Consider the following 20,017-nt stretch of genomic DNA (forward strand, 5'->3'; position numbering starts at 1 on the left):
CCGATAAGCCTACTACTCTGTTGTAACCTCTGTTGACATTTTATAGAATATAGGATTTTTTTTATTTTCCCTCTTTGCTGCAAAAAAAGAGGTCATACTGTCCTTCCTGTTCATTGTCTTTTTCTTTTTTTCTTTTTTACATAGTATACTTAGTGTATATATATTATTTAACCATTGGATTGGTTTTTGTTTCATTGGAAATCTAAGCAACCTTATAATGAACATCTTGGCATGTTCCCTTAATTACTTAAGTACTAAAATAAGTACAGTTTTTAGACCTCAGTGCATATGTACATTATTAAGACTTATTCCATTTTGTCAGGTTAATTTATGAAATGGTTACAGCAATTTACATTCTTATCAACAGTATATAGGAGAGCCTGTTTTCCTTTACCTTGCCAATATTGAGTATTATTATCTTATATTTTTGTCATTTTGATAGATGAATAATAAAACATTATTTTAAATTGCATTTCTGATTTCCTGTGGAGTTGGATTTTTTCATGTGTTTATTATTTGTATTTTTTGTGTGTGAATTGCCAGTCTATTATTTTTATATTTTTCTTTTTGCTTTTTTGGGTGGGGGGAAGGAGGAGGAACAAGGCTATTTTTAGGTATTCCATATGTAAATAACATTAACTCTCACAGTTACAGGTTCAGATTTCTTTTCCTCTTTTTGCCATTTTCTTATTCTTTTGACTTTATGATATTTTTTGGTTTTATAGAAGTTTTTATGAGTCCATTCTTACCTGTTTCCTTTATTTATATTTTGAGTTGTGTGTGTTGAATTTAGAGAAGACTTTTCTCTTTAGGGTATGTACTCATGTATATTTTCTTTACACTTAGTTTTGTCTGTCAAAAATTCTTTCTCCATTTATTTTTTCTTTTATATTCCTAACAGTCCAGTAAAGGTTTTACTGTGTTGCATCAAGGAGCCATAAATTACATACTTGCATATAAATGTATTTTTATCTCATCTTACTATTGTATTTTTTTATTTATTCATACACATTCCAGCAGCATGAACTTTTCATTGAAATCTTCTATTCAAACTGTAATAGCGCAGTGACGTTTAAATGGGTCCCAAGTTAAGCATTTTCTCTTACTTTTTTCCCCATAGTCTTCTTTGGTTTGCATTTTAGATATTATCCATCATATTTCTCTGTGACATTAAGAAAAAACAATACTTACGTTGTTAAATAACTGTTTCTTTGTTTTTAACATGCTGCAGGATATGGAAGACAAAGTAAGTAGCAAAATAACAACCTACAAGTGTGCAAATGGGTTCACGCAAACTAAGCAGGTAGTCGAGTAGACAGGCACTCTGACATCTGAGCCAAGCAACACTTGATCACTTAGCGAAAGAACATGGTACATGGCACAAGACTGGTAATGCCAAAATGTATGCTTGCTCTATTTCTGATAAGTAGTACTCAGGCATGCATTCTGCATTCACTGAGCAAAAGGTATGTCAAAAACTTTACTAACTTGGAGTCATATAGGGAGGTCCCTCCCCTCAGAGATAAAAGTGAGTTAAACCTAATATTCAAGATACTAACAACTGTTTAAGAAATGTACGTTTTACTAATCTTGAAAAACATCCAGGGCTGGGTGCGGTGGCTCACGCCTGTAATCCTAACACCTGGGAGGCTGAGGTGGGAGGATCGCTCAAGGTCAGGAGTTCGAGACCAGCCCGAGCAAGAGCGAGACCCCATCTCTACTAAAAATAGAAAGAAATTATATGGACAACTAAAAATATATATAAAGTTAGCCGAGCATGGAGGTGCATCCCTGTAGTCCCAGCTACTCAGGAGGCTGAGGCAGTAGGATTGCTTGAGCCCAGGAGTTTGAGGTTGCTGTGAGCTAGGCTGATGCCACAGCACTCTAGCCCAGGCAACAGAGTGAGACTCTGTCTCAAAAAAAAAAAGAGAGAAAAACATCCATAAGTAGCCATCTTTTATAATTACTTTTTTAAAGAATCAAAAATATTTTACTACTAATTTTTTGATTTTGTAAATTTAGAAATGGGATAACTAAAGGTTTTTTAAATTACTTTTAATTATTTTTATTTATTATCATTATGTTAAATTACTGAAATAAATAATTATAGTAGTTTTTGCTCCCACCCATCCAAGACAACAAATTCTTTGTAAAAAGAGAACTAGGTAACAATGCATTATGTTTATATGCAAGTTTCACTGGGCAATTTAAGAGTTCTCAAATATAAGATTTATATATAAAATGTAATTCAGGCTTTTTTTTGTTGTTCTTCAAGAAGGCTAGTAACCACATTTCTTATGCCTAGAGTAAAATCAAAGTTTTTATTGTGCAAAATATTAGTCCTTGAAATTACTCTTTGAAAGAGAAGTTAAATAAGACAGTCTGTAGAGTGTTGTATTCTGACATTTCCCAAATACATTTGGACAAAGTAGGACACAGCTGTTACAGTAAAAAAAATAAAATAAAAATACAATGCAGACTTATTCTTTACATTTAAATGCAGCAATCATCATCTTATTAATCTTTTTCTATGGCAGAGACCTAATAGATTGCAAAAATCTTCAGCTTTGTATACTTATTTGTAATGCAATTTATACTTTTGCTTTGCTGTTGCTGCTTTTTCTTGATATAGTATATTCCTCATTTCCTTTTTTAGGCTAAGCAGCTGGAAGAGAAAGACCGAGTGCTAAAGAAGCAGGATGCATTCTACAAAGAGCAGCTGGCTAGACTGGAGGAGAGGGTATGACTATTTCTTGTCATTGATTCTCTTCTATTACCACATCTGCAGCTTCCCCATATATTTATTTAAAAATCAATAAGTTTCCTTTGTCCAGGAAGTGAAGAAGCCAAACAGGTAGTTCATTCTATCTGGGAACGTCATTTCTCCTTTCGTCTTTTTGGGATGGTTGTGTTACTGGTTCACTGATACATTTGACCACTTAGGAACTTCCCCAGATATTTTTCCTTATATGTTTAGAATCCACATTGCCTCCAGGTCAAACAGTACAATGCTACTCTTAACTCCCCCAAACAATGACTAAACATTCTTAGAAATGGTAGTGCTTTAAAAGATATATTTTTTGTGAAAACTGTGTTTTGCTGCATTTGTGGCTAAGAAATGAATGTCTCTTTCAAGAATAGTGGATAGGAGCTGAATAGTAGAACTTAAAGAGAAGAGTTAAGAGAAGAAGAGATAGTATGTCTAGTTAATATGGACCTAGAATTTGACAGAGATGCAAAGGAGGGAATTAGGACTGAAATACAAGAAGGCAGTGGCTTTAAGAATGGGAGTTTGAGAAGCTCATCAGTACACCCATTCTAAAAGTAGATTTGTTATCTAGATTAACTTCACAGACTGTGAGGTGACAGAGTGAGCTCTCTCTTCCTTTTGAGTCCCCCCAAATTTGATTTGTTTAGAATGTTATTTGATAAGAAAGTAGGAAAAAATAAATACACCATTAAACCCCACTCAATACAGTTATTTATATGTTAAATGTGTTTACTGTCTCCCTATGTCACTGGGCTGAGTGCTTTTTGAATATAGGGACTGTTTTCTCATTCTTTCAGCAGATATCTACTTGAGTACCTAATATAAATCAGGCCCTCGTCTAGTGCCAGATTTGTACTAGTGAAGACAATGAACTAAAACAGCTGCTCTCATGGAGCTTAAATTCAATTTAAAGCCAGCGTACATGTTGTATGGCAGGTGGTGATAATTTGGAGAACAATAAAGCAGGGAAAAGGGAGTCCCGGGCCCCAGGTTAGGCGTGGGTTGGGTGGAGAGGGAAGGTCTATCTAATGAGATGACATTTGAGAAGAGAAACAGGGAAGCAGTAATAGGGAAGCAAGCCAGTGCCAAAGCCCTGAAGCAGGAGTGTGCTTGGCATGTTTGGGATGGCCAGAGGGTTTGTGAGCAGAAGAGCACTCTGGCTGCTGTCTTGGGCAAGAATTGAAGCAAGGAAGAATTACTAAGACTTTATGGTAATAATTCAGAGAAGGAATGGCAATGGCGTAGGTCAGGGTGCAAGCAGTGGAAGTAATGAAATGTGGTTGGATATTTCAAAGGTAGAGCTGACTGGATTTGATGATGGTTTGGAATGTGAGTAAAAGAAAGAGCCAAAGATACTCTAGGTCTATATGGCTTTTATAACTATTAAGAGAAGCATGGATTTTCCATGGGGGAAAACTCTTAAGATATGGACTGGGATGTATGCACGGGGTAGAGGAAATCAGGAGTTTGATTTTGGATATGTTAAGTTTGGGACATTTCCTAAGACATTGACTTAGAGGTGTTGAATAGGCATAAAGTGGAATGGTTTAGAGCATAAGTCAGAAAATTTTTCTGTAAACAGCCAGATAGTAAATGTTTCTAGCTTCTCAGGCCATGAATGGTTCCCTGGCAGCTACTCTGCCTTTGTAATGTAAAAGCAGGCAAAGCCAATATATAAGTGAGTTAGTTTGCCTATGTTCTAATTTATGGACACTGAAGTTTGAATTTCATATAATTTTCACGTGTCACAAAATTATTTTATTTTCAGCCATTTAAAAATGTAAAACCAAAAATGGGTGGTTGGCCTGATTTGGCCCACTGGTTGTAGTCTGCAGAACGCAGGTTTTGAACACAGGCTCTGAGGTCGGATGCCTTGGATTTAAATCCCTGAACCGGCATTTACCTGCTGTATAATGTGGAGCATCTTACTTAACCTTTTAGTTTTTCCATCTATCAAGTGACGGTATAATAGTACTTTCCTCACTAATTTGTTAAATGAGCTAATGCTGATAAAGCACCGATAATACCGTCCAGCACAGAGTAACCACTTATTCATAGTAGCTATTACTTTACTTCTATACTTTGTGTTCTGCACCTGACATTTATAATACATGTCAGCTGAAATAAGTGAATGAAAGTGAAAGTTTTTGAGGTGATTCACCTAGCACCCGCTTTTCCCCACCCAGTGATAGTTTTCTTTGCCATCATTTTACAGTGTGCCTTATGAATTTGCCATTAATCACTGTCAGGTACAAGAAAAGGCACTGAAAAGTATTCACCCATTTCTCATGGATACACCAGTTTGATTGAGACAATTCAGACTGGTACAAGGGACTGAGAGGATTTGTTCTCGAAAGGTTAAGCTTGTCTGCTTGGCAAGTAAACCACTGTTTTTGGCATCAGGCAGAGCAGGTGGTAGAAGATCAGATGGCTACAATATGATGAGATCAAGTCATTGTGATTGTTTCTTCTTATAGAGGCAAAATATACTTTTTTCTTTTTTGAAGATCAGGCTGGAAAGTAGTACTCCAGGAATTTAAACTAAAAGCTGGGAAGCAGCAGTGAACTTAGAATCCTGAGGTGGAATGATCACACTGCTATTAGTTAATACTTAAGAACTTCAATGTTTAATAACATGGTAGAAAGAAGGCTAATCAGGGAGTCAGAGGGCATGCTTTTGTTACCTAGCTGTTTGGCAATTCACCCAATCTCTCATGGTGTTTGGTTCTTTAAAATGGGGGTAGTACTTCTTCCTTGCTCACCTTTGTGGTTGCCAGGCAGATATGATGATATATGTAAAAGCCCCTTGAAAACTGGAAAGAGCTTATCAGGCATCAGCTGTTGCCTTTAAAGAATATCTACTTTCTATTATGTACAAGATACTAATAATCGTAACGTTACTTTAGTATTATTCAACTTCCTCTGTCTTCTGCCCACTTCTATATAGTCGTGTTTTTGTTTATTACTGCCATTCCCAAAGTACCTAAGCTGAATTTGTCCAGTTGGATTTCTTACAGGAATATATGAGAGACATTTAGGTATCTAATGATAAAGCATTTTCTAAGCTAAATGCAAAAGATTGTGAAGGGGTTCTCTCTTGCATTGTGACAGCAGTGAAAATTACAATGTCTAACCATTTCTATTAGAAATTCTGCACACACTTTGTATTAGAAGGTGTGAAAGTGCTGAATCCAGTAATGCATAATGTAAGAAAAATGATTATAATATTATGATAACTTGCAGAATCATCTAACTTACTGTGAAATCCAGGTTGCCTGTGGTTTAAAAGTGAATATAAACACATACCTTTCTCCCTTTTAACCAAATGAAATGATGAAACCATAAAGTCGATACTAGGTGGTTTATCATTAATGGAGAGGGAAGCATCAATGAGTCTTTTACAGAATCATTCTGAGGGTGGTCCCTAAGATACCTTTACCATCTGTTAATCAACTAGATTAACAAACACAACTTGTATACATTACTTAAACTATTTTTATTGACTTAATGCAATTTCTTTTGAGAGTGTGAAGCAAAGTCCACTAAACATGTGAAGCACATTTAGTTCTATAATACAGCTTGGTTTGCCTCTGGGGTCTATTTCTATAAACTCTTTACCAATTAGATAATTCCCACGTGTGAGTGGAGCTTTCTCTACCCAGGTATTTATATGGGCTAGACCACCAGGAGTCTCAGATCATTTTCTCCTTTCACTAACTTATTAGGAGTGATAAGTTTAATTTAACTGGAAACTGATTTCAGCCTTCTTAGCAGCTGTATTCAAAAGCAGCAACTCTTTACTGAGAGAGGTTGAAGCCATTTGAAAAGTTTTTCAAGTTCTTATTTCATAGTCAGATGTTGCTAAGTTATCAGATGGCATTGACATAGATGTGAAAGTAAACATTTATCTTTCAAGGACATTGAAGGTATCACATTGAGATGTGTGGGTTGATTGAAAAATACTTAGAGAGTATTAACTCCTGGTTGTTGGTGTAAGAGAGTTGGAGAGTGTTAATTCCTGGTTGGAGATTTGATGAGAGGCAGCCTAGAGCAGTTTTCAAAGAGAAGGTTCTTAAATGTTTTTAAGAAGCGGTCTCCAAGTCCCTTGGAAAATTCTGCTTTTTTGTTTGTTTTTCTAACTTAATTTTATTATTTTTCTAACTTTATTTTTGCTTTGTTTTATACTTGACAAATAAATCCGTAATGCTTTATACCTCTCTATAGGATGCCATGTTTTATTTATAATAATGGTGATTAGTTTGATTAGTTTTGTGTGTTTATCTTGTAAACTCCTTGCAAGCAGAGCTCGTTTTCTTACTTCTACATTTTCACAGCTCACACATAGAAGTCCAGTGAATGAATCTTGGATTTACTAAGCTTACACTATAAAGCAATTAGTGTATAGTTATTAAATATACATAAAATATTTAGTATCTGCTTCACTAACCATTTATGTTAATGATTTAAATCTATCCTGTGTGACAGTCAAGTTTCATTTTGAATATTTTGACATAATTTATAGCATCACCTTTATTATAGTAGCTAACAATAATGTTTTGTACATTTACACTGTGTTAGGCACTTTGTACGGATTATCTCATTTTATCCTCACAAACAACCCTATAAGGCTTTCCATGCTGTTGTTTGGGTGAAGATTCTAAGGCTTAAAGTTACTTGCCCTAGAATATGCAGCCAAAAAATATACAGCCAAAATGTGTTAGATCTGGATTTGAGCCAAGCCCCACACCTGAGCTTTTAGCAACTGTCCAATGCTATGTTTAATATGTGTTGGTTCTGTATTTAGGAAGTTAAATCCTTCTGATCGTAGTAGTTGTTTGGGTGTTAAGTTCGTTCTTTCTGGCTTCTAATACAACCTTTTAGGTCCTGATGCTATAATTTGATTAATTTTCCCACAGGATTTGGTACTTCCTGGGAAAATTTGACCCAAGGAGAATCAATAAGGTCTTACTACCTAGCAACTATGTCATGATACCCCTAAAGAGTTACTTTATTAATAATATCTAGTTGTGCTTCATTCACTTTGAAGTAAGAAATTCATAGTCATCTAAGCAGTTTTAAAATTTTTTTGAGGTCTTCGTACATTCACTCTTACTTTCATACTATTACTATAGTCATCTCGTTCCATCTTCTAGAAAGAAAAGAAACTTTTACTTTCAGTAAACTGTTTTGATGATTCTTGAGTCTGGATTATCTGCATGTTCTTCAGGAAAATGTGTATTTTCTAGGAGTCTGTTGGCCTGTGGGAGGGAAGTGAGAGGAAGGACCAGGCCCTAGGATTACAGAGTAGAATCTGCAGCCCCTCCGCCCCGTTGTCTGTGCTGAAACCCCCTGTCTCCCCAGGACATCTCCAAGATTGGAGCTCTTTGATGGTTAGTGTGTCTTGCATGTATAACTTCTCAGTTATGAATTTGAATTGATTTGCTCTACTGAATCCACTTTGCCCTTGGCTTTCCTAAGAATCGGGGGTTTTGGCACAGCGTGAAAGAAGATATAAAAAGTCCTGGTGGCTTGAGGAGCTGAGAGAAATCAGAGAGTTTAGTTAGGTACACTTAAAATGTTCAGATCAACCTGGTAGGATGGCATACATTTTTTTTTTTTTTTTGAGAACTCCTCTCCACTCCTCCCCACTCCATTTGCAGTTTTATTCGCATTCTTAAATATGAACATATATTTGTAGCCCTTTTAACTATTGTTCTAACTCTGTACTATACATAATCAATGGAAGAAGGATTTTGTTAGGGTAGTTTTCCATGGCATATATAATCAAATAGATACCTGCCTGTTTCTAAACATAATGTCTATTATTTATTATGTGCTTACTATATTGAGGGACTACTGAGTGTGTACTGTCCTTCAAAATTCTTGCCCACTTCACGGTCTTTGCATTTGTTGTTCTCTACGCCTGGGATGTTCTTTTCCAACTCTGAATAGCTGTCTCTGACTCCCTGACAAGTTTTAGCCTTTCCTAACAATGTATCAAAACCTAGAACTTTCAACCCTGTCTATAACTGTTATATCAACCTGTTTATATTTTTCAAAGCATTCTTCCAAATCTATAATTAGTTTACTCATTTACATGTTAACTTGTTTTTGTCTGCCTTCCAGTAGGAGTTCCATGAGAGCAGACGTTTTGTCTTAGACACTTACATCCTATACCTGGTAAATAACAAATGGCAGTGTGCCACGGACTGCATTCAGTTTACACACACCTCTGGATTTCAGCGGCTGTTTGCATATGCACTGCAGTAATTTCTGTAGAACTAAGAGGGAGAGGAAATTGTACAAGCTGTGCAAAAGAGAGTAATGCAAAGAGTATGGTGAAAAATAAATTGCCATTAAGAAGAAAAGTACATTACGAGTTTGTCACCTATGGAGAGAGTTGCTAATTAAATTCTAAGGTCATGCTTACATCAAATGAGCAATTTTTAAAAGTCTCTCACTTATGGTGGATGACTTATCTTTTATTGCATCATAAAGTGTTGGGCTCATCTGTATGATTAATTGGCTTTTGATTGCTTGACTTCTTCTTTGTCAGTTAGTACCTTTGTTTCTGTGCTGCTCTGTGCAAAGCTTGGGGGAAAAATAATGCCAACAATGATAATAAAGAGAAACGACAACAGAACAGGTTATTGTCAGCCCAGTGTACTTCTCATGGGAAGAAATTATTATACATTTTTACTACCAGATGAAATCTGTCATTATAAAATATTTCAGTGAGTGAAGCTGGGTCAACCTTTTCAAGGGATTAATACAGGGTAGATTCACAGTTAGATTATTGACACCTGCAATGCTAAAATATAAACAATCCTTTTCAGGAGCTAGAGAGATAACTTAATAAACTTGGTTTATTAAAAACCCTTTGCTATTTTCCCCCTATAGTGCTTTCCAAACAATTGTCAATGATATTTCGTCATGTGGTTTACTCATTTTGGCCATGCTATGTGATATCTATAGCAAATTTAACACAGTAGTTAAAGGTGTAACTTTCTGGTAGATATGCCTATGTAGGTTATGCTAATTTGCACTTGTTAACCTAGAAAGATGTATTATTCCTTTGACACTTGGATATTTTGTACTGGCTTCCTCATTCATGTTGAAATCAGGGCAGATTCCCTGTGGTTTCTACAGTGACCCAGAGTTGCAGAAACAGAGATGAGGGTCTCCGGTCCACGAGTTTGGACATTAAAGGCAATAGAAATCAGTGTCACTTTTAATTGTGATATTATAAGTGGCAAAGGTTTTAGTAAAGTGGCTTGGAGCATGTACATTGAGTTACTTTCTATTTTTTCTTATTAACAAATAATGATAGTTCAGATAAATGCACTTACATGTTAATTGTTAGGTAGAAAAATTAATAAGGCCCAGTGTCACCATATCTTTTGTTAATATATTGACACGGTATTTATAACTTAGATGCAAAGACTGAGCTATTTTACACTCTTTACCTGCTTTCCTAAAGGAAGTTTATTATTGCAGATATTGCAAAAGTAGCAAGCAAGATGAGCCCCCCCCCCCCACCACCTAGTTTGTTCTCTGGGGAAAAAAATCAATACAGTATGGTGGATATGGGGGAGTGGGTCTTATCCTTAATTCATTATTCAACAAATTTTCAAAATGCATTGGGTTTTCTGTGAACCTCTCTGAAATTTTGAATGGGAAATGTGGTTTGGGTAACCTTGAATTGCTTTTTAAATCTGGCTTTAGGGATATAACTTAAATTCTTTTTTCTGGGGTGAGCTGTTAAAAGTACATCCAGGTAAAATGATCCCCTTAAGTGGAGCCAATTTTTCTATGTCTAACTTTAGAGGAAAGATTTGCAAATCATGGGATCAGCACTTAATTTGGGGCTCTATTTACCATGTAGGCTGTCAAGAAGTATTAACCTTAAGGTAAGATGAGAACATGGAGTACAAAGCTGTGAGTTGACGGCACACAGTACACCGGGTATTAAATAGCATTATCCATCCTGCTTGCTACAGTAAATAGGATTTCACTATTATGATGTGTCAGGGCTTTCAGTGAAATCAAATTTACAAGACACTAAACTGCCATCCTCTCTGCTGAGCAGCTTTATTCTGGGATCTTGCTTTCATATTAATCCTGTTGGTAGGAAATGCTTGTACCAATTGTGCATGGAAATTATAATTTAATGATCTCTTCCTTTTCTCTATTCAGAGCTTAGAATGGACCACTGTGCTTTGCAGCGATAGCCCCAGGGCTCTAAGAAAGAGATAATGTACAGTTCAGCTTTAAAGCCCGGTATTGCCTTTCCGTGAGTGCTTGTAATGATCATAAGTGCTGAGATGCCAACAATATGGGCTGCAGACTTCCTCAACTCTTCACATTTCTGCTACCTTTTGAAAGACTACACAATAAAATAATTAGATTCTGTTTACCCTGATGGTTTTTAAAAATGATATGGCACTTGAATGTGTAAAGATAAGGTAAGAATAAAGTAGTATGAAATCCAGGGAAAATTAATTCCACTTTTAAAGATTCTGTATATTTTGGGGAGGCTCAGCAGGCTGTCTTATTTGAAAAACAATTAATTACTCCCTTTTCTTTCTTTGAGATGTTTTTCTTGCTGTTGATAGGAATGTTGTAGCCAGGAAGTCATTCTGTGTTTCCTGTGTATGAGATTGAAAATAGGCTAAATCCCTTGAGTTTTCTTCACATCCAGTTTTAATATTAGTGATCGTTTTGTTTCTTGATATCTTGTTTATTTATAAGTTTCAAATGTTTTCCATTTAGGCAGACCAGCCAATGCTTATTTTCCTATTTTACTGACTGAAAAATTAAAATATATGAATATTAAATTTTTTTCAAAGGAAATTACAGGGCTCATGTTTGAGAAAGTGCTCTTCAATCCCAGTTTTATGTTCAGACCATGAGGCAGCTGTGCCTCTGTAAGGGATTATGTTTCAACACATTGGCTTCAGTTAGCTATATTTGGTCATTAAAACATTTGCAAATAATATTAGCTCATAGCTTCATCAGATAAGAAGTGCCCACATCTGAATTTGGCATATAAAGCAGGTTTGTACAGTAAGGTCAACATTTAATGAAGGAAACCCAAATTCAATTTTGCTATGGAGACTAAGATAGGATTTTTGCTTTGGCCATTCTTATCAGAATTTGAGGGGTTAAGGGGAGTCTTTGGCATTCACTGTTTATTCAAAAACACGTTTATTATTCTCCTACAGTGAACCAGGCACTGTTTGTAGATATAGTAATGAATACAAACAGCACAAAAGCCTGCTGGTATCTGGTACAGAGATTTTCATTGACACAGTGGATCCACGGAGCCTATACCAGACCACTATTTTCCAGAGCAGAGTGTTTTGTGAGGAGTGTCTGCTAGTTTTGTCCCTTAAAGATCTAAAGATCATGGGATTTAGAGGGAAATTTAGTGAGTTGGAGAGATCTCAGATACAGACCTGACACACTGGTTGCCTCAAATAGTTCTCTCTGGAAATAAACATTAATCTGTAAGTTCCTTGAATCCCAGAACTATTTCCCCTCTGATCACTGTGAATGGTGCCTAGCACATAACAGGCACTGGATAAATTTTGTTAAATTACTGTGTTTGTTGAGGAGTGGAGTGGGTACCATGGCCAAATAATTTTGAGGAATGTTAGGTTTAACTAAGCTGGACAGATTTCTTTCCTGTGGGCCTCCTCAGAATTTATATGCATTCAGAGCTTCCAAGATGAGGGTACCGCTTGCCATGTTTGAGCATTATACCCAAGGCCTAGAATCTTTTTTTCGAGAAGCATTCATTGATTAAGCTCCTGGTATGTCATCTGAGATCTGTGTGCCCTATATAATGCCTTGTACAAAACAATTTTTGAGTCCTTCACTTGCATCCTAGGGTGTAAAGGTAGAGAAGCCATGGAATTTCATGACAGAATTCCTAATCTGAGGGCACCTAAGGACCTGCAAGCATCCTGGTATTGCCTCCCTTTGCGCTGTGTTAAAAACGGATGAGAAAGAGGCTCATCTTAGAATCCTAAAGCTCCTCTGGGTTGGATATTCTTTCCACTCAGAATTCTCTTCATAATCCTAAGTCTCTCCAAGAATCATTGAGAAAGCTATAGGCCATAATAGGTATCTCATTTTTGTATTTACGTGCACATTCTCGATTCAAGCTTGCATTATTCTAGCGTTCCCAGAATTGGGAGCGATGGCTGGTGGGGTTTCTCCTGGACTTTCCCATGTCACGATTCAGAATGACACCCATTAACCCAGGGGTTGTATGTCCTCACTGAGTAAATCAGGCACAGGGGCTCAACAGAATGCCACCAAGCATCAAAGGTCTGAATAGGAATTTTCTTCTCTTTCATGAAATGAAGTAGGAGGGTAATCAAATTGGATAAATGTTTAATTACTTCTGTGGGTGTTGCCAAGATCTAGAGCTGGAGGAGCAAGGGAAAGATTTATCAGCATCTTCTGTTCGTTCAGAGCCTCAAGTTTTCTGTGACCCTTCAGAAAGAGTTTGTGGGACTTGCTCTTATTTTGTGAGGAAGCAGTACAGTTTGCTTGCCTCGGTTAGAAAGTGCTCCTTCATAGCTGGAGAATAAGTTTGGTGATGGTCAGTAATCATGTGCTCTGTAATTTAATTTGCCTTCAACAAAAGTTGGGAACTCGAGTTCAGAGAGAATTAGCATGGCCCCAGCACTGTCCCCTCAGGACTTGCAGTGTTTGTGTAAGCTCTGTGAGAGCGGGTCCTCGTCTGTTCCCTGCTGTGTCCCCAGCACCTAGACCAGTGCTTGGCACTTAGTAGGTGCTTGGTAAATATTGGTTGAATAAATGAACAAAGGAGTTGTCAAAAATGGCCCATGTGATTTAGAGATGCATCTTCCAGGTTGCCTAGTGGGCTCCTTGTCTCTAGTTACACCTTACCCTGCAGGTCTTCACGGGTTCAAGTGAGGGTCCTTCTGCTTCCCTCGTGCCCCCTACTGCTGTTAATGCAGCAGCATGTCTTATTTACCTAAACTTATCAAACATCAGTGCAATCACTACTTTAAGAGCAAACGTTTGAAATACTTAAATCATATTGCCTAAGTAATGTTCTCATCCATTGCTTTGACATGACTGTGTGGGGGATGGGGTGGTATGGGTGGTGATATCAGTTTTAGCCACAATTCCTATCCTAAATAGAATCGCAACTTCATGTGTTATCCCAAAACTTTGCTTTGAAAGTGCTCCTGAGTACTAGGTGTTGTGTACATCCCTGTTGTTGGCCAAGAAATATAAACTCAGTGTTGTCAGTATCATCAGCATCATCGTTAGAACAATTACCATCTATGGAGGGATTATTATAAACCAGCAGTACTTGAAATGAGTTAACTTAATACTGTATTTTATCCCAAGAACAAACCTTTAGAAAGCATATCCTCTCTTCCCCGCCAACCAATTGTTGATTTTGTTGTTGAGACTCGGAGACCTTGAGTAGCTTGTCCTGGGTTTCCCAGCTGGTGCCACCAGGCCCCTGTCTTCCTCCTCACTGACAGCCTCTCCTTCTGTGTGACCAGTGGTGGACTACTACTTTCACATGAGGCTTTTGGTCTTATTGATCGTGCAGTTCTACTCCCCTTTCCACCCTCCCCCCTCTTTAAAAAGATTTTTAGTGGAAGTGGGCATGATGTTTTTTGTTTAGAGCCACTAGAGGCGAGCAACAGATTCTCAACGAAGTTTCCCTTGGCAACATTTGTACTTGGCTTCTTTTAAAAGCTAAGCACCCATTGTCTTACTTAATAGTGTGTTGTGTTTACAGTAAAGAGAAATTAAACCAGCTTTATTATAGGGCGTGATCAGATGTTCAGATACACTTAATTGGTATGGCTGTAGCACATAGGCAGAATAGATAGGAGAGATGCTGAGAGTAAGAAAACTATAAAGGTCTGTGGATTTGGCCTTATTCCTTTGAGGGGATGGAGAGAAAATACTGTGAGGAAAAATAACCAGAAATTGCAGTTACAAGCTAAGCTAAATCAGCCCAGGTGATGTGGTGAAGCTTAGTGTGATGACAGCGAAGTTGCATCTGATCCAGGCCTTGGACCGCAGTGTCCACAGCTGCCCCACCAGCCTGGCCTGCTGTTTAGATTGTGTGCCTTTGCATCCCGGGGCATAAACTTCCTGCAAATTTGGATTATAGTCACACAAATAGCGGTTTACTGTCACTTTTCCCTTCTAAGACCTAATTTACTCTTATTTAATAAAACTCCCTAGTTTCAGGCCAGAGAAGTTTCTCCTATCCTAGAACTATTTGAACTTCAACTTCTCTAGGCTCTGCCTCAAAATTAACTTTAGTAATTAATAAATCTCAGTAAATATCCCACACACTTAACTACCCTTAAGCTACTCCTGCTTTTAACCTTCCTTGGTGGCAGATTTTTCTCCACCTACTGCATCAGTGTTGCTCACCAGGAAATCTCCATGCCTGCTTCTCCCTGTGCATTCCTCTGCCCTGAGGGGCACATCTGTTATCATGGGATGCCGAGCTCCTACCATGTGCCCAGGTATTGTGCTTGGTAGGTACCTGTCATGCACGGAGTGACTAAAGCAGACACGGTTTACCGCTGGTTTCTCATCACTTCTCCTTGCCTGCTGCCTCTTGTTAATATTAGTATTTCTAGAACTTAATCATAATGTAGGTTCCACCTTGCCTTGATGGATTGTATGTAATATGGAGTAGAAAATGAAAATAGAAGTGAGAAGAGTAGTGCAAGTCTGAGAGAAAAAGATTCTTGGGTTATCTCCTTGGGTAGGCAATCCATGTGTTGATAAGATCCGTTTACCTGTTTATCCTAACTACGGTTAAAGTGAAAATATAACTAGAACTACAGTGAGTACTGATGAAGAAAAATAATACATAATAAATTATGAACTGTCTATTCTCTCATGGTGTAGTTGCTCTAAATTGTAGAAATTTGGCAGACATCCCCAGAACTATTTGTTAAAATTCAATAGTATGTAATTAAAGACAGAGGCTGCCATTTTGCTGTCGGCTACATTAAAAAATTATATTATGTACCATTTGGATTTGACTCTGAACTCATTTCCCAAAAGATTAACATCAGAAAGACAAAAGGTTAAGTATTTTAGTCTGGGTAAGTATAAATAGAGGCTCAAGTTACATAAAGTAACTAAATTTACAGAAATATACTAAATTTACAGAGTTATACTCTGGCTGTTTAAGAGTAATTATGCAAAATATAGTTCATGAATGATTATTACTTTAGAAATAGCCAAATGGAAGCAGTGATTATGATGAAATTCTGTGTTTCAAGCCCTTGCCAGAAAACAAAACAAGATTGCTGATGTTTTAAACCTATCCCGACTGGTGATTAAAACCAAAGTCGATGCAACAACCTGGATAATAAGTTAATGTTTCTTGGAAGTTCAGTATTCTTCTAGCACAAAAATATACTTTCCTCAGGCAAGGAAACAGAAACCTAGAGCTTGAAAAATTGATTTATGTAGTTGGCAAAGGAAATGATGATGGTGTTTCCCTGCTTATTATTATTATCTCATCAAAGAGCTTCTAAGCAAGTGAATGAGGTCTATTATCTATTTAGGTTCTGAGAACTGGTTTACGTTGCAGTGGCCCTCCCACATATAGACAGTGCGTATGGATTCAACTATTAGGCCTCCTGCTTATCAGCTATTTGTCCTTAGACAAATCATGTCACCTGTTTGACTAGATCCTCACCTGGAAAATGTAACCTGTTTGACCTCATGTAACCTGTTAGACCCTCAGATCACTCATCTATAAAGTGGCCTTCATAACATACTTCATTGGAGGTGTGGAGATTAAAAAAATGTTTTATGTGAATTTATATGTATATTAAATTAGGATAAACATCATTTATCATCTGCAACACCAATATCTAGGAGATTGATAATTATACAGGCTGTTTTAGGTAGCTTGTTGCATTGGGAGGGCAGGGGGTGAGAGGAGCCCTAGAAAAATAGAGGGGTTGAAAATGGAAGCACAGGTTGAATTCTATTTGAAATACTTATCCATTCTGTTGTAATGTTGAAATGTTATATTGAATTTTGCCTGAAATAATGGAATCATTGGTTCAACTGTACAACTATTTGTATAATATAGAAATAATAATTTTTAAAAACCTACAATTAAGCCCCACATTATCTTTCAGATTTTTCAAACCTGTTTATTTGATAAAATGGGATTTCTCTTGTATATATTTCCCTTCTAAATTTGGCAGATAATATGTATCAAAGATAGTAGTCTGACACTTTAGTATATGTAAGCTTAGATCTTTCTGTCATTTTGCGTCTTTTGAGCAGAGGCTGGTTAGAACCTTTATCCATTTAGTTGAATAAGCCTGGCTGATTGGTGGTTCTTAAAAAGAGCTGGTTTCACTTTTGCATGTTCAAAATGGTTTGTTTATTAAACCCTGTCATATTGCAGTATTGCAATCCAGCTCTTACAGACCAAGGAACTAGGCACACAAAGTGGAAGAAACCAGGTTCTAGAAGTTGTGGTTGTGAAGTTTAGGGATAGCAGCTTTAAGGAAGTAGCTGGGATGTTGGGAGTGGAGGGCTGGGGGAGTCTTTAGAATCGGAGAATGTGCTATATAGGTTCTCTCTAATAATATGAGAGAATGTCTAATGGGACCTTTTTGCTTTCATTTTAATCTTCTCTTAGAAGTCTCTGATTTCGTATATCAATACAGAGCAATTATTTGTTTTTTCATTATGATTTTTGGGCCAGTCTTGCAGGTTTTTTTTTTTTAACATCAAGTAAGAAATATAGAATGAATTCTATTGTGCATTTTCCATTTTATCCATTAACATGGATGACAAGCAGGAGCAAGCAGGACAGCCTGGGTGAGGACTGGTCACCAGGGTGTGTTGAGCAAGACAAGGAGACACACGGGAAAAGTCCTGGGTGGTTATTCCATGACAGCCACTAGGCTTCTCGGGGTGTTGTTCACCGTTAAGAATATTCCTGGTGAAAAAGTCTTCTTCAGAAATAAGGCTTTTATTTTGGATTGTATTACTGAGAGGCAGAGAAAATTCTGGAGCCATGGCTTGGAGAAAATGACAGTGGGATATTGATATCAATATGGTAAATTCCATTTCTACAGAAGAATCTACTAGGTCAGACTTAATTCTGGCATATTTCATCATTTTATGCAGTATATGCAAGAGTCTATTAAAAATACTCACCAAAGAGCATAATCACCAAAGTCCTTTTAATTATAGAACTAAGGGTCTCAGCATATTGTTGGTCAGCTCAGAAAAAGTTTACAGTAGGCTGTTTTGCCTTTCTTAAGAATGTGCCTTTTTTGACTAAATTCCTCAAAAGGCATTCTGAGTTTAGAGAATGCCTGCCTAATTCATTAAAATTTTAATTTCTTGAAAATTAAATGACTAAATTTTTCAATCTAAAATAAAAGTCATCGAACAACAACTTTTCTAAAATATCTATCTGTATAAACATCTAATATTTTTTCTCATGTAATTTAAATTCATCTTTATATATGTCCCACAACTTCCTGTTGGCTTTACTGCTTCTACCTAAAAAACAAAAAACCACTATTGGTTAGGCCCCTTGAATTATCTTTTATGTTTGTAGATTTTGTATTTTTAATCTTTTGAATCAAAGTATATTTTAATGACTAAAATATGCAGTTATTGCAATATAAATTATGGGCATTATAAGGATTAAACCCAGTTTCTCAATTGTGAGTGAATATCTTTTATTTGAATGTGCTACAGTGTAAAGATAAAGAAAGACATAAGTAACTGCTTTAAATTGTTTTTTCTCATTTTCTCTGTGGTACAAAATATGGTAAAAATACCTGTAACTCACCACCTTGAACACCCACACTTGCAGTTATTATAAAAAAATTTCCTGTAGCCTATTTTATATAATGTACTTTCTGGATCCCTCCATTATCGAAAGAAAATCACTTTTTCTTTTGAGAAAATTACTTCTCTTAAAGTTTATCCACATAACAAGACAGGGTATTTGATAAATATTCTTTCTGCCTTATACTTCTCATTGTTCATTTACTCTAAAATCAGCAATGGCAGTAAAATGCTATGTGTTCATGGTAAATGTTTTAAGTAACTGGAAATATTGACTTTTATTTAATGTATTTCTAGTATTAATTTTCTTTATCTGCAGACATTTTAAGGGAGAGAGAAGTATTTGCTGATTTCAATTAACAATCAGCAAGTGAAATAAAAGTTCTAAAATATGTACTCTCATAAACCTACCTTGTATGTTCCTTGAAAAGGAAGTTTTGTTGAATTCAAGAATAACTACTCTCCATTTTCTTGGTCTGTTCTGTAATTCGGGATACTTTTAAATCATTTGCTTAGATTTTTTATAAAGTTTTAAAAAGGAATTATTACTTCAACAATGTTTTTATTTTTAAATACAGTTTAGTACTCTAGTTACTAACAATTCAGGAGTTTTGCCAGATGTCTTTTTATTTTCTTTGCTTTATTTGGCACCATTAACTGTTCATCAGACTCATTTCATAAATATTTATTTAAAGCCTACTATGTGGCGGGCTCCATTTTAGGTTCTGGGCATCTAGCAGAGTGCAAAACACACAAAAATTCCTCATTCCATAAAGTTAATAATCTGTTCATGCAAGGCAGTCAATAACAAATATATTTTATGTCAAATGGTGATGAGTTCTATGACAAAAAATAACTTGTGGTAAGGGGAGAAAAAATGACAGCATGTGCAAGGTGGGTGGGTGGGAGATGTTGTGTTATGTAGGGAGGCCTCTCCTTAGATGCTGCTTGAGCAGGGACCCCAGTGAGTGGGCTGCACATGTCAGATATCTGGGGGAAAAGCCTTCTGGTGGGTTCTGTTGAACGTTAGCTACCCAAATCTCTTGGCATTGACTCCATGCCATTTATTGCTCTGGTGTATTTTTCACTATCTTTTCAGAAAGTGCCAGGTTTGCTTTTCAAGTATAGTATCTGTCTTGCCAAGCCCGGCAGACGGTGCTTATTTTGGTCTATACTTTGTTAGCAGATCAGTTCTATGTTGAGTTCAAATGGCACTCGGATTTCAAGAGTGGTTCCACTCCTTTTCCTCCTAGAGGAAGGGTAAATAGGCACTAAAAATCTGGCAAGCAAGTACTGAAGTAATTTTAAAATTCCTTATCAAGTGAAAATGCACCCATGATCCATGATTCTCCGTATGACTTTACCCTCCTTTCCTCAAGC

The 20,017-nt window shown here is 36.6% G+C and overlaps 1 protein-coding gene across 2 annotated transcripts in view; it reads left to right on the forward strand.

Annotated features, from left to right (window-relative positions):
• Positions 1-20,017, forward strand: part of CHCHD3 (coiled-coil-helix-coiled-coil-helix domain containing 3) — a 267,516-nt gene that overhangs the window by 170,032 nt on the left and 77,467 nt on the right. For both annotated transcript variants that reach the window (XM_045565239.1, XM_045565240.1), the window contains exon 5: positions 2,657-2,740. In XM_045565239.1, the coding sequence (XP_045421195.1) occupies positions 2,657-2,740 (84 nt within the window). The remainder of the gene's footprint in view (positions 1-2,656; positions 2,741-20,017) is intronic.

The sequence above is a fragment of the Lemur catta genome, chromosome 11, assembly GCF_020740605.2.
Source record: "Lemur catta isolate mLemCat1 chromosome 11, mLemCat1.pri, whole genome shotgun sequence".
NCBI classification, from domain to species: domain Eukaryota; kingdom Metazoa; phylum Chordata; class Mammalia; order Primates; family Lemuridae; genus Lemur; species Lemur catta.